General features: G+C 37.6%; 2 protein-coding genes across 2 annotated transcripts in view; both read right to left on the reverse strand.

The window, feature by feature from the left end:
• LOC103142186 (mucin-5AC-like) overlaps positions 1 to 5,522 on the reverse strand; it is a 22,384-nt gene extending 16,862 nt beyond the window's left edge. Inside the window, exons 1-7 of the mRNA XM_016674128.1 lie at positions 5,140 to 5,522; positions 2,323 to 2,396; positions 1,762 to 1,836; positions 1,388 to 1,459; positions 1,055 to 1,129; positions 818 to 891; positions 426 to 716 (exon numbers count right to left, since the gene is read on the reverse strand). Of these exons, the coding sequence (XP_016529614.1) occupies positions 426 to 716; positions 818 to 891; positions 1,055 to 1,129; positions 1,388 to 1,459; positions 1,762 to 1,836; positions 2,323 to 2,396; positions 5,140 to 5,228 (750 nt within the window). The 5' untranslated portion in view covers positions 5,229 to 5,522. The remainder of the gene's footprint in view (positions 1 to 425; positions 717 to 817; positions 892 to 1,054; positions 1,130 to 1,387; positions 1,460 to 1,761; positions 1,837 to 2,322; positions 2,397 to 5,139) is intronic.
• A 2,460-nt stretch (positions 5,523 to 7,982) lies between these two features.
• The window catches only part of gabrr3a (gamma-aminobutyric acid type A receptor subunit rho3a), a 10,570-nt gene continuing 3,245 nt past the window's right edge, over positions 7,983 to 15,307 (reverse strand). Inside the window, exons 3-9 of the mRNA XM_007557089.2 lie at positions 13,089 to 13,156; positions 12,767 to 12,990; positions 11,970 to 12,052; positions 10,767 to 10,904; positions 9,522 to 9,674; positions 8,629 to 8,822; positions 7,983 to 8,531 (exon numbers count right to left, since the gene is read on the reverse strand). Of these exons, the coding sequence (XP_007557151.2) occupies positions 8,229 to 8,531; positions 8,629 to 8,822; positions 9,522 to 9,674; positions 10,767 to 10,904; positions 11,970 to 12,052; positions 12,767 to 12,990; positions 13,089 to 13,156 (1,163 nt within the window). The 3' untranslated portion in view covers positions 7,983 to 8,228. The remainder of the gene's footprint in view (positions 8,532 to 8,628; positions 8,823 to 9,521; positions 9,675 to 10,766; positions 10,905 to 11,969; positions 12,053 to 12,766; positions 12,991 to 13,088; positions 13,157 to 15,307) is intronic.

Raw genomic sequence — 15,307 nt, forward strand, 5'->3', positions numbered from 1 at the left:
TTGCTTTGTGCTGCTGTAGTTCCTGCAGCAGTAGTTGTCATGTTGCTTTGTGCTGCTGTAGTTCCTGCAGCAGTAGTTGTCATGTTGCTTTGTGCTGCTGTAGTTCCTGCAGCAGTAGTTGTCATGTTGCTTTGTGTCGCAGTAGTTCCTGCAACAGTAGTTGTGATGTTGCTTTGTGCTGCTGTAGTTCCTGCAGCAGTAGTTGTCATGTTGCTTTTTGATGCGGTAGTTGATGCAGCTGTTGATGTTATGTTGCCATCAAATGCTGTGGTTCCTTCTGCTGTAACTGTTGTGTTGCTGATTGATGCCTTTGATGTTGTCGCTGTTGTTTTGTTGTCATTCAATGTCGTCGTTGCTGCAACTGTGGTTGTTGCATTGTCGTGTAACACTGTTGCCGAAGCTGGTGTTGTGACGTTTTCAGTTACTGGTGTTGCTGTTGCAGCTGTAGTTGTGATGTTACTATTTATCACTGCTTCCATTGTTGTTGTGTCGTTGCCATTTATCGTTGTTGCAGCCGTAGTTGTTATGTTGAACTGTAACACCGTTGAACTATAGTTTTGCGGTAAAGTGTAAAATGCTGTTGTTGATTTATAAGTCTGTGTTGTTGCCACTTGTTCTGTCACATTTGCAGTTTGCTGAGATGTGGGTGCAGTAGTTGTTGCTCCTGCGATTGGAAACAAGCAGTGCCCCAGCTCATTTAGGAAAACCTGGCCAAGCTGAAAGAAAATAACCATGATCACATTTACTTACAGGATTCAGATGTCAAAATTCTGGTAATATAATCGGATTTTGGCCTCCAATTATTTTCCTTACGTACCCAGGCAATGATGTCGGATTCATTCTTACTCGGTCCAGTGACATCCACGTTGACATCGAGGAAATAAAACACTACTATAAAAAAAAGTCAAATGACATTTAGAAGAATAATGTCAAAATCCATTTCGTAATGGCTGATTAGTATATTCCAAAAGAGATGTTCCTTCCCAAAACCCCTTTGGGTAAAATATTTTTCTACGTTTGTACTGTTGGTGAGATATATCTGTCATTTGTTTACCTGGGGTCTGTGCGGTGGTTGCAGAAGTAGGAGTGATGGATGAAGCAGCAGAAGATTGACTATCAGGAACTTCAGCTGATTGGAAAAAATGGAAAATCTGTTAAAATGTATGTTCAAATACAAGACGATAACCTCAAACATTATTGCTGTTGCAAAGATCAACTGCTGAGTTATCTTTTAAGTAATCTGAGTAATTTGATTCATAAAATAATTCACTGTGTTTGTATTACAATGACATAATTTGACCACTTGCCCACCTTTGGGTTTGTTTCTCTGTTATACAGCTACATGTATTACAGCTGCGTCATATTTTTGCTGAGGAGTTGAATTTACCTGCTGTAGTTGTAGAAGTGTGAAAAGTAGAGGAAGCAGCTTGGGAGCTTGGAACAACAGATGTTTCACCCGCTGAAGAATAAAAAACTATTAATTTAATTTTTGTTTTCAGTTTGTGATCTTTGTCCTCTGTATTAAGTTGTCTTAATATGACAGTTTAATTTGTTGTTTAATATGCTGCATCTTTATTTTCTCCATCATTCTGTCCGTAAATATGAATCAATAGAGGTATAAAGAAATATTGTGGGAATTTAAAGTTTGCATTGTAAAAGTGATGGTAATTCCAATTATCCTTGTTTTGTCTTCAGCACTGTTGTTTTCAGTTCTGTCTGATTTCTGATTTTAGGTTGTACAAGCCGTAGCGTTTTATTTACCTGAGGTTTGTGGAGCTGTTGTTGGTGTGGCGATGCTGGAGGGAGCAGTGGAGGTTAGTTGACCAAAAGCTTGACCTGATTAGAGAAATAAAACAGTAAGGAGTTAGTTGTATCTTTTGAGTTAGTCTGGTTGGGTTTTTCCAATGAGACATTCGGGCACCAGTCATTCACACCTTGTCTGTTTGCCCTAAATGGAGCCGTATTAAAGAGTTACATCACACCAATCACTAAAAAATATCACACAATAGCCTCAGTCTTAGTCACAGGTACAGGAAGAAACTTTCTGATCAAGAAAAGTCACGCAACGACTGCTTCAAAAATTGCAAGATAACAGGCTGCAGTCCAGAGGTGTTGAGATATTCTTTGAGTCAGCCTGGAATCAGTGTTGATAAACAGGTTACAGTATGAAAGGAAAGGAATTTAAGACTCAGGTATGATGAACTACAAGGAATGCAGACATGGTCGGTTATTAGTGGAGGTGGATTCAATGCTCTGTCACTTTGTTTGCCAATAACCTTTGTTCAAGTCTTCAGTCATACTGCGGGTGATGTCAGAGCTCACCTGATAGGAGGACAATAAGTAGATGTATCTTCAGCCACATTGCATATGTAACACAAGAACCAGGTTTCTTCAGTCTGTGAAATAATTTACAGTTAGTACGTATGTAATGGAAAGCTTTGATTAAAGCTAGACATCAGCTAGACATCTCTTCGTGACAAGAAACACCAAACAACAATAAAATCCCTGACAAGCTTATCTTTAAATTTCATCAGTCTGTCTGATCTTTGTCACAGAAGCAATACCGAATGAGACGCAAACTCAAAAGCCTTATGTAACACAACAAACACTCTTATTCAACCATATCAGTCAGAAGTGGAAGCATAAATATTGGTATCAAAAGATTGATATCACTACATTCACCTCTTAGTATTTGTTATATGTTTGCTGCATGTTGCACTGAGATTTTGGGAGTTTTTTCTTTGTAGTGAGAAACACCGCCTGTTTCTGTTTGCAGGGTCTGCAAGTTTGTGCTATGATTAAACTGAACTCAGACGTTCGTATATTTGCCCCTTTGCAGAACAATTTTAATATCACCCTTAAAGGGACGTGCAAATGAGTTCATTGATCAACCACACCTGAATTTGTCCACACAGTCTGGGTTTTTTTTTTTTTTTTCAACTTTTACAATGATACTCACAGTACAAAGAAGAAACTGTTAGTGACTAATCTGGCACTTCGCATGTGGTGATTACCAGTTTGGAAACGTTTATGCCTGAGCTTCAACCTCCTTATAAATGTCTTTAGATGTCGCCTTAATGTTTCCACATCAATTTCTTTCTTCATGACAGTATTAATTATGTCCATGTTGATCTAGGACTCGTTTTACTATGGATAATAACACTCCATTATTAGCTTAGGCCAACATCTAACACTTTTATCTGTGGGACAAAGACGTCGTACCCTTCCAGAACTGTCTGAAAGCTCGAAATCTCAATGGTGTTTATATCTGAGGGATCAGGTTAATGTGGCACCATTGGGAATCTGGAAATTGTACTCAAGGATAAATCAGATTGGTGGAGGTCCTAAAGTTCTCTTCCTGAAATGTTGCCAGATTTATTTTATTATGCCATACAAGGAATCTGTATTTTAGAGGTGTCGCTCTAAAATACATCCGCAGAGTGATTCTGTTTGATTTGAATGTTGTTAACCCGTTAAATTCATAAAGCCATCACACTGTCAACTGGGCTTTCCTATATACGTCTAAATTAAAGCACATGAATTTGAAATTCTATCAAAGAGACGTCTCTTTTGTTATTTTGTTATTGTGAAACAGAAATTCTTCTTACTAACCTAAAACAGGAATGGTTTAGTCTCCTTTAGTATCAGACAGTGTGGGGGAAATGGTTTCAAATGTTTGAACCAAAAATCTACTGACTTGCTAAACGCTTTTATAGTCCAAGAAAAAATGTCTCTGTGTTTAAAGTGATGAAAATAACAGTACGATTGGAACAGCATAATTAATCTACGATGTTTATCTTGAAAGAGGACTCAATGACTTTGTTGTTCAATTCTTTAATATTTCCTTATACTGTTTCTAGCAGGAGCAGTGGGTCACTGTAGAAAAACTGCAGTTTCTACAGTAACTAATTTTCCCTGTTAGCTAAATTAAAACATATTAGGAGTCAGTAAAATGAATAATTTGTATTTTATCAAATGAAAAAATTAGTACAGTCTTTAAAGAACACTTACTAAATGTTTCATGGTGGCATCTAAAAAAATGTAGAAACTACAACTTTGTTAAAAATACATTTGATTTTGGAACAAAACTTTTTACATTTTAATGTAAACTCAGAAGCATAAACCAATTCAGAATTTCTAAGTTTAAATTACTCTTAATTTTCCTGATTTTGAAACACATCATATCTTTTTAAAAATATTTTAATGCTGGTTTGGTTAAAACAATTTTATACATATGATTTTTAAAAATGTTACCGATAAAACTTCCTTTAAGATGTTGGCTTTTGAGTATCGGCCGATGTCGTGGATTAGTATCGGGGACAAAAATAAAAAAAGTAAAAACACCCTGACACGGACATCAGTAATGGAAAGCAAACAGAGTTTGTTGTATATTATATTGTGTAGAAGTTTCCATTAATATGGTGCTCTGTTGCTCAGATTAGACTCCGTCACAGAAGGCTATGAAGCTGTATTATTATTCTTCAGTGAACCAAGTAAAGATTACTTGAAATCTGATGCCTCCATTTGCTGTGTAAGTTTTATTGCAAGCAATTCGATCTGGCTGAGAATTGGAAAGGGAAATCATTTGTGAAGCTTTGTGAACGAAGCTAATAAATGGAGCATGAAGGCATTATATTTCTGTTAAAATTCTAATTATTGCTTTTCAAAATATACAATTATCTTAGCTATGTTAAACCCAGTAAAGTCACCTGTTGACATTTTTCTCAGATAGAAGAACTGAAATTAGCTCAGAACCGAGTTTGAATCCTCAAAGAGCCATGGCTTTCTGCCTGGATAACGAACATTATTCAACATTCGAGATAAAATATTAATGTCTAGACTTTGAACAAATTTTCCAGTCTTTTGTGGATTGCTTAGATAATCAGAATGACGGTGGAGATCTTGTGAAGATCTTTAAACATAGTATCAAGTCTATTTTTTTGGTTTGGGTTCATTGGCTAGTAACCTCATTTGAAAGATATATGTGTTAACGTACTTGTTTTGAATGACATGTATCAGTACATAAAACACAAAAAGATGTATTGAAAAACTACTTATATGTTTATAAGTGCATGATTTAGACTTAAGAGGAGCTGGTTCTAATCAAAAAGCGTACACCACCACCACCAGAACTTTTACCTGACAGAAGAGCCCAATGTGTGCTGGGAAAAAAGTCTGCCCAAATAAACTGATGGAGCTCCCATAATGTCTTCATTTCCATGGAACATAACTTCCCACAGCAGAATCCAAGGAAAGCTAAACCACAAAGCTAACCACAAACATTTTCCTGGCTGAAACAGACCCGACTCCAGCTGCTGGCGGCGTGTTCCTCTACTGTGATTTTCTCATGCAGAATCCAGACACGCCTTCAAAACGTCAGTCCCAGCAAGTGGACGTCAGCTATATTCGTTTAAGCTCAAGCGTGTGTCACTCAACAATGAAGAAAGTATTAAAAGGAACTTCTTGTTTGTGCACCAGATCTTAGATCTCTCTAAACCAGAAATATGTATTGTACACCAACAGGTTTCCTGAAGGGTTTCTGAAAGGCAAGAGACCTGCGTTTCTATTTTTGTTTGGCATTTAAGGTGTGCCTCAGGGTGTGTCCTCACCTTCTCAGTGTTCTCTTTGATAGACGTAAAACAAAAGGCGTCTCCAAGGTAACACTGCGGACCTCAAAGTGCCCTGGCTTTGAAACATTTAGCGCTGCAGGAAAATGTCAGGGACCGCTGTGTCTGTCATGGTATGAATCAGGTGATCGTCAGTGTTGCAGAATTATCACTTACATGACATTGATTCATATTTGTGGCTTGTAGAGCTGCATTTAAACTAACACATCCTTGAGCAAAGCAGCACACTGAAGCGTAGGCGGTTGGTGTAAGGTGTGTTACAAAAGTAGCTGAACTTGGACATTTCCAACTGGTTCCAAAATTAACTATAAAAGAATCATATCAAGCTAGGCAGTTTTATTGTGGTTAAACAGCACACATACATTGTTATACAGAAACAATGCTTTTTCTTCTTTGACAAATACAATAAATCAAAGATAATGGAAATTATAGTACATGGCGTCCTTCCCAGCGCAGCAGGGAGTTTGTGTTTGTGTGTGTTTAATAGACATGTTCAGTAAAAAGAAAACATAAATAGGTCTTTTATTGTAAGGTAAGCTATACATGTTGAGTTGAACAAATATTTTTAGAATATTAGTGTTGTCCAGATCAGGTCCAGGTTTTTAAATTTACATGCAACTTGAACTGCTAATGGCCTATAGCACAGAGATGTGAATCATGACTGGAAAAATTAATTCCTGATACAAGCAGCTGAAGTAATGCTCCCGTCAGAGACAAGGTGCAGAGGTCTGTAAAATGAGGGGAGCTCAGAGGAGAGACCCAGTTTACCAGATCTTTTCCTCCCAATACCTGATGTCTGATAAACTACAGAGTATGGATGGATAAATGATTTGTGGAAATAGTTCTGGAGTTTTTTTTTATTTATTTTTTTCCACCATTTTGCTTTGAATACAACAAAAACCTGTCTTATATTATTTATCTATTTCATTAGCTACTTAAAATGCTATCTTTGTGGCTTAACTGGTTAGTAACCCAAAGCATAATTCACTTCCTCAAGATAGCTCTAAAGATTTCCATGTTTTTGTAATATATTGCGAAATGCCAGATAAGCCTTGCTCTTGCAGTGCAGCAGAGCCGTCTTGTTTTCCCTGCATCACCGCTTCCGTCCACCAGAGGTCCCAAAGGAGCTCACCTGCTCATGCTCTCGTTCACCTGCTTTTGGGATTCAGCCTTCGCCAGATTGTGTTTTGGCATTCAACCAAGTGTTCCAGACTGGTTTTGTAATGCCTGTTTCTCAGGACTCTGGTTTTATTTTCCATTTAATCCATGCTTTTATTTGCAGGACAACCTGTCAACACGCAGTAATACCTTTAAGCTCCGGTTTTGAATCCATCTGAAAAGCCCCATCTGTCTGTCTGTTATTGTGAGTGTTTTGGATCTTTTCACAGTTTTTTGCACAACCCACCTTTATAGGTACAACTGCGACATAAAAATATGCTTCGGATAAATATGTTTATTGGTCAGGTAATACTGGTGGTGGTGTAGATATGCCTTTCTTTACTTGCTGCCTGTAGCAAAAAGGTTTTCGTTGTTTAGACAGCAGGTTCTTTTGGGTACTCCAGCGTCCTCCCACATTCCAAAAACATGAACGTTAGGTTATTTGGTTGCTCTAAAACTGTCTTAGGCATGAATGTGTGGTTGTATGGGTCTGTTCTGACCTGTGATGGACATGGGAGTACAATGAGGTTGAGAAAAAAATCACCAGAAGTGTTTCCAGGAAAGCCGTCGACAAAGATGACATTGCGTTTAGCACACAGCTAAGTTCCAAGTAATGTTGAAACACTGCTTTTGTCTTTTTGGTCATAACTATTTTATAAAAAGAAGAGTAAACTGATATAACGATCGGCCAGAAAGTAGCCTGACACACAGTATTTAAAACTGTAGATTTATTTGTAAATTGCTTTGTACAGGTTCCCATTTCACTGAAGTGGCTTGTCTAATTTCAAATATCGTCTTGGTTTAATGAAGTCAGTCAAATATTTACGGTACTATGATGAGATGTCCTTTTTGTAGAGCAAAACTGCCCCGCCTTGGCACACGCAGGCAACCATCTTCTTTATACATTACAAGTCAGAACACATGAAAATAGAAAAGAAAATTGCCTCATGCCAAATTATTCTCGGAAATAAAACACAACCACAACAACAACAACAACAAAAAAAAAGAAATAGAAATGGTTAAGACTTTTTTCCAATTCACGCTTTTTGAAGACACATATGAACATTCGGAAAGTTGCGGCTACAGATGCAGACAAATTCCCTGGCACCCTAGGTAAGGATTTGTAAGGAATCTTGAAATAACGCAGCGGATTTCAATCGATCAGTTTTTAATTGAATTAAAAGCTACATTTTTCTAAAAGTGTCAGTCTGACTTATTTTCTGCAATATAAGATTTACTTTACGGTTTTTTACACACCTTTGTGAAGGATACCAATATACAAGGTCGGCACTGAATTTGCTGCAACAGCTGATCTCGGCTTTTTGAATTTGAGACATCATAAAAGATATTAATGCTCAGCATCAAACACTGTGCAAACAAAAAGTCATCATGGCAGGATAGACCAGCATTTATGGTACTTAATAAGTCTTTTTAACAAACGTCCTAAGCATACAAACTCCAGTAAATGATGTTGAAGAGCAGATAAGCCATGGGGAAGATGACTCTAGAGTACGAGTCGATCATGTAGCTGTTGCTCCTGATGAAGCTCAGGTTGTATTTCAGTGTGTTCCTGCGACGGAGCCTGGTTCCCTCTGTGGGTGCAGAAACGGTGGAATTTCGAGACTGGGTGTTTCTGTCTGTGTTCGGGGTGATGGAGACCTCTGGGAAAGAAGCCAGGTCAATGTCGTTGTCGTGGAAACACCCATCAAAGGCCATGGCTTGGGTGGTATCGAAGTTACTGGGGATCTGCAGTGAAAGGAAACCAGAGCGAACGACACGAGGATCAAAATAATTACAAAAGTTTTGAGAAGACGCGATGGGAGAACTGAAAATTGAATGGGACCTTAGCATTCTTCAGCTTCTTCATCTCCTCCACCGTGGTGAAATAGTTGACAGCGGCGTATTCGATGACGGACAAAAAGACGAACAGGAAGCTTGCCCACAAGTAGATGTCTACGGCTTTGACGTAAGACACTTGTGGCATAGAGGCAGAGACACCAGTGATGATGGTGGACATGGTCAAAACGGTGGTGATGCCTGCACACACACGCATACACACACACACACACACACACACACACACACACACACACACACACACACACGTGTTAAGACAGAAATAACATGAGTGTGCAAAAAAGAAAAATATTTATGGATTATATGTACAACTTCATATGTGCATGTGCAACTGAAACCCAATAGGTTGCATTTTGAAACTATCAACGCTTTTAAGTAAAAATTGTAATTAATTAATACTGAATCATTACTTAGGTCATTTCATTCATATTAGTACGGCTCTGTGGATATTTTGCTGTTTTGGAAACTCAATAAGTTGTGGTGCATTAAAATCTAAGTAAACAGACAGTTTCTGGCACCAACAAGGATGTTAAAGTTACTTAAATCTCCTTCCAGAACCCTTCTCATTCCCAGTTTGAATTTCATCAAGTTGTCTTTATCATCTTCAACATCTAAATTGCCAAATGCATTGAGTTGCTACCCTGTGATTGTTTGTCCTAATGACCAACCCGGTCGGAGTGGTTTACAATAAAGCAGAGATAAAATATGCAAGAAAACACTAAAAACCATCAGAAGGGGCTAGTCAATATACAAATCAACCTTCTGTTTCCCTCCTCTTCTTTACATTAAATCACAAGAAAAGTGTTTTCCTTTGTGAATTTAACTGATCTTTGCAAAAGGTGTTTTTCCATAGATTGTGGTTCTACGTTTTCTCTTTACCCAATGAGACACGAGCAGGTACGGCTCTCCTATCTATCCAGAAAGACACCCATGACAGCATCACCATCAGCATGGTCGGAAAGTATGTCTGAAGCATGAAGAAGAAAATGTGCCTCCTTAGGATGAAGTTTATGTAGAGTCGATTGTACCAACCTGAAACAGTGCAAAAATGCAGAGCAAAGCAACCATCAGGGGAGGAAAGGAAAAAATGTGCCACCATAATTCTGAAAAACTAAAATATACATGTTGAATCTTTAGGCAACATTTTAAATGTCTGTGAGGCAGACGCCCTTCATTGGAGTGTCATCCATAGCTATCTCTGCAGTTATGCTGCTGGAGGTCGTACTGACCACTTTGCTGCGTTCTCCCCCTACTCCAATTATGCACAATCTGCAGTTGGTGTTGCCACTAACTTCTCTACATAGATGCTACAGCAGATCCAATGTTTTTGTATTCGGCTGCGACACCTTGCTTGGGATGTGGCGCATCAGCAGTTCCTGAAAAAACGTTTATAATTGCTCGCTACGGATGACAGATCTACAGATCTGTGTGTAGGGACTGCTGCAAAGTCAACGACTCAGCTGGATATAAAAGAATGTGCTACATGCTAATTCAGGAGAAAGGATTACTGCAAAAGAAATTGACACAATCAACTGGGCTTCCTTAGAAAACTCCACAAAACAGAACCTGAATTCAGGAATTCGGTACTTTGAGATGAGTTTCCATATAACTCACCTGAACTGATGAAAATCAACATTGTTTAGATATTTACATCAATAATTTTCAACAAAGATCCATTAGATAAGTATTTTATGATCTCAAAGTTACAGCAACTCAGTACCTATTAGCATAGAACAATATTGATAGAAAAATAATCATTGGGGTGCTGTTTAGTGTCAGTTTTCCCACAGAGAGCTATGGAAATCAATATTTTTTCTTTTACCCGAGGGCTACGATGAGGCTTGCTGTATCCATTCATTATTCTATTTCAGCTATACAGTTTTAACTCAATGTAATATTTGTTTTTGTGGACCTTCCAAGAAGATTGAAACCCAAACATGTCCTTAAGGGAATCGCTACTGAGAGCTTGAAACAAAACACCCCATTAGAAGATGATTTTATGAAAAAAAAAAAAAAGATGCTTGGCAAGATACATCGAGAAAAAATAAATAAATAAAACCATTACAGGAGCTCTCTGATTGTCTCTAAAGTGGACACAGCTCAGAGAGCCCCAGCCTCACATACCAGTGCTGCTGTAGAAGGCAAGCCCAAAGGAAGGCTGGAAGTCTTCAATAAAAAACTGAGAGAGCACTATCTCATCAGTCCTTAATGAATCGTTCCCGTTCTTCCAGTAGAGCATTAGGTCGTTCTCATTGTAAGCATCTTAAAGAGAGGAGAGAAGGAAGAGTGGGAGGAGAGCTTCACATTTGGCCTCTCTTAGAAAAAAACACATGGCTGTTTTTCTCAGAGGAAAGGAGAGATTGTTTTAAGCTGGATGCTCTGCCTTTCCTCTGAGATCAAGCTCCATGATGTGAATGCATGGCAATGACAGAGAGAGAATGCACTGGAAACACAGAAAACCCACAGAATAAGACTGTCAAAAAATGTCTAAAAGACAATCATCTACAGTGTTTTGCAAAAGTATTCATTCCCCTCCAAGTTGTTCGCATTTCATCAAGCTACACCCACAATCCCAATGGGAATTTTAAGTAATAACAAGTACATCTTAGTGAAGTAGAAGGAAAATGATACACTGCAGCTTATCCGGATGAACAGACATATTTTAGCAAGTTTCACAGTTCTGTCATACTGCTTCCATTTTCAGATGAAAGACTGAAGAATTAATCAAAGTTTTGAAGATTGCTATATGACCTAGCCAAGCTTTTAACTTCTCACTGGTCTTCTATGGTCTTCATGTTTTTTTGTTTTTTTTTGTTCACTAATATTTACTAATAGTCCTCAGATTACTTCAGAGAACAACTGGTTTGAGAGGTGACAGCGTAAAGGAAGCAGAAGCACTTTACACTGACGTTTAATGCCATGTGCTTTTTCTTCCACTTCTCAATCATGCACTACTTTTTGTTGGTCCGTAAAATAACATCAGTAAACTACAGCGAAGGTTGTGGTTGTAATGTGACAAAATGCAAGAAGCGTGCGAGTGCAAGGCACAGCGGCACATAAGAAACAAAACAAACCAACATAGTCTTATTTACGCCAAAAAATAAAAGTTAGTTAGAGTTTACTTTCCGATTCCGTTCCACTGCTATATGAACCGAAACAGCGGCACATTCTCCGGTCCACATCTTTCAATGCAAAACTACGTAAATGCTTTACTAAAGGCTGTAGAATACTTTTATCATTAAAATAACTAATAACAGTGGAATCATGTTTGACTGTGAACGGCATTAGATGTCCAAGACGTTCCCTCGACTTCTGGTAGATACTCACAGCTCTCCAGCTCCAGAGAGCAGTTCTGTGTGTCCAGAGGAAAACTACTGAAGTCCATCGAGCACAGTGCGGTCACAGTGATCCTAAAACACAACTTAAAGTTACATAAACACCCACATCATTCAAATCACTCAGTCTGATCAACCTTGTTCACCCAAAAGCAAAAAGGAAAAACATTGCATGTGGTTTTATCTGTAGCAACTTTCAATGACACTTTGTGAGAGAATGCCATATTTTTGACGTCTGCAGATGAAACTGATATTATCAATTCTGTGAGAGCTAATTTTTTACCTTCTCATGCTCCTCTTACTCTCGGCGCACTACTTCCAGCTTGTCTCATATTTTGTCCCCAAAAAAATGTCATAAAATTTGTCTCAAAATATTGAACAGCCAGCCTAAGTCAATCAATTGATCCCCAAGTCCTTGGGGGAAATATTAAGTAGACTGGTGAGAAGAGGAGAAGACCATGAGTAAAATAAATGTTATTATAAGTAGAGAAGAATAACAAAGGCAACTTGTGTGCCTGGGTAGTTCTTAATGAGAGTAAGTAGTCAATGTTTTGGTCTTTTTGGATCAATCAGGTGCCACAGTCTGGCACTAAGAGTCAAATAGCCCATCTATGAACCAGAATCTTTACCTATGCCAGTATGTATGCAAAAAGGGGGATCTGTTGTTGCCCAGTGAGGGTGAATAAGCAGCAAGAATCAACAGCAGGATGAATATATAGTTTATGATATAAAGTTTCCATCTAAATAGTGAGAAAAGGGTTGCTATCCAGTGACTACAAGTCTTTTTACCTCACACTGTAGAGAATATTTCCATCCGGAAAAACCCTCAGCATGATGTTCTCCATAGTAGTGTCATGGATAAACGAACGTTTTGAATGGACAAAGAACACGTCTGGAACCCAAATTTTCTTAACGAGACGTGCGTCGAAGGTTCGACTTTTGTTGCTGCTGGAGGGGAAAGCCAGCCGATCGTCCTGCCAGTAATGCCTCAAGTAGAGGGTCATGGTGAAGTCCTGAAGAAGAGCGAAGAATAGTGAAAGAGAAAAAAATAAGTAAACAGCAGTCGGGCTGAACAGTTTGTGTAAACTAGAGGAATGACAAAGGTGCGTACCATGTTTACTTCAGATATGCTGTCGATGCTCTCCACCTGGACGTCTATTCCAACTGGAAGAGCAGAACCTGAAAAAATGTGGAAATAAGAAAAAGATTTGAGGCAAAATATTCTCCAAATTATCTGCCTTTTCATTCCACAAAGTCATACATGACAATGATATAAATATTTTCTATCAGACTCTGTATTAATAGTGAATCAAGTTTCTATTTGGGTCATCTGACTAAAATGAAACCCAAACGAATCGGTTGAAAAAAATAAGAGTGATCCTCATAAATACTAAAACTGCATATGAGTTATTTGAGAGGTTATTTTACCTTCTGTGGTAAAATTACCTCAACAAGTAAAGTTTATTTGTATTCCACATATTAGTAATGAGGCAGTACAAAGTGTTTTTTTTTTTATAAGATGAATCCTCAACACAATAAACAATAATGACAACATAAAGCAACAAAAAAGTAACAAATCTTTGTCATCACGTACAGGAATGAAGACTAGAATTAACCAACATACCAGTTATTATTAACCAAAAGTGACTCTGATTTTTAGGTTTGATTTGAAAGAATTCGGTGTTTCAGCATTTTTGCAATTTTCTGGAGGTTTTTTTTTTTTTTCCAGATTAGGAGAGGCTAAGAACTGAATGCTGTTTTTAATTTGGCTCTGGTCCTGGGGATTCAGAGTACATTTGATCAAGAAGCCCTGGATGTTCTCGAAGGTTGATGAAACAACAGTTTTTTCCATCTATTTTGTTGCTAAGCCATTCTGTGATTTATAAACTAACAGAAGTATTCAAGGACTTCAGAATTAGGGTGATTGGGATGAAGACAAAACTTTTAAACGGTTGTGTTTTGTTAGATTTGTCTCAATCTTATTCATAAATAGGATTGCCTGCATTCATCAACCAGCAGATTTGTCATCAACATGTTTTAGCAGGACCTTAGCTGCTGTAAAGGCCCAGAATCTGAAGGATGATGCATGAGTGTAGAATGTGTGACCTATTTTCCAGTACAAAATGTGTTTTCTGAAACTTGCTTAATCTGAGGAATGTACTACAAGATCCTCTCAAAAAATATTTGAAGAGTTATAGAGTTACAACTTGCATGGATTAAAATTGTTTTTTCTTTTGTTTAGTTTATGTTCCGTAGCTGTCTATTTCAGTTGGAGTTCTCCCATAATCCTGCATGCACCAAGAAAAAAATAATAATAATCAGTGCTTATAACAATCCCATCAGTAAGACTTTCACTTCACATGACCTGAGTAAACCCTGGACAACAGCAGGAGCAAATGCTAAATGTACAGAGAGGCAGGAAAACAAACAGGGCTGGATGAACTACAGCTGGTTTAACTCCATATGTCAGAAATACAACAGGGATGGAAAAACTACATAAAAGATATAAAATACTGCAAAAAAAAAAACCCTTTGCATTAGAGCTGTAGTTTCTTATTATGATGCTTGTTAAGTTATCATCCAGTAGCAGAACATGTGCAACATACTGTATGATGTGCAATTTGCACATGTACCTCTAAAAGTGCCATTACCTAATGAGGGTAAATGCTCAGGGTACAACTGCAATCTAATAGTGGAATGGATTATATTTAGACAGAGGGGGGTCCACACACTAAGGTAATTTTTTATCAGCTTCAATGACCTGCAGCTGAAAAAATAAAGTACAAACTAAATGGAAATAAAGTATTATGAGAGAAATTTGACAAAGTGACAGCGTTACATGGGAGCTTTATCACTATAATTATTATCAACATAATAGTCTGGTCCCTATTGTGTTTCTACTCTCAAATGCTTGATGGACTGTTACAGGTCTTAGCTATTTTTTCTTTAGTTCATGCATAAAATCCTGAAGTTGCAAATACTCAAGAGTCACAATATATATATACGTTTTGATAAAAGTGATTCAAAATCATTTTCAAAAGAAACAAAAAGGGTTTCACACGTTTGTTTTATTTTAAAAAAAGACATGCAATGTTGCTGTTTTCCATTTTCTTGGTGTATTTTAATCAATAAGATTGAAATATGATTATCCCTTGTTTAAATATTCTTATATTATCTTGTCAAGTTTAGTGAGCGCACCCAGATCTGCTCCATGTTTGTGGTCCTAACTTCTACACAAGCTTTAAAAAAAAATCATTGCTGATAAAACATAAAAACTTGGAGTTGCACCCAACCGTTTTTGTTTAAAGAAGTTTTTTTTTTTTTTTTTTT

The sequence above is a fragment of the Poecilia formosa genome, unplaced genomic scaffold (assembly GCF_000485575.1).
Source record: "Poecilia formosa unplaced genomic scaffold, Poecilia_formosa-5.1.2 Scaffold3, whole genome shotgun sequence".
In the NCBI taxonomy this organism is placed as follows: domain Eukaryota; kingdom Metazoa; phylum Chordata; class Actinopteri; order Cyprinodontiformes; family Poeciliidae; genus Poecilia; species Poecilia formosa.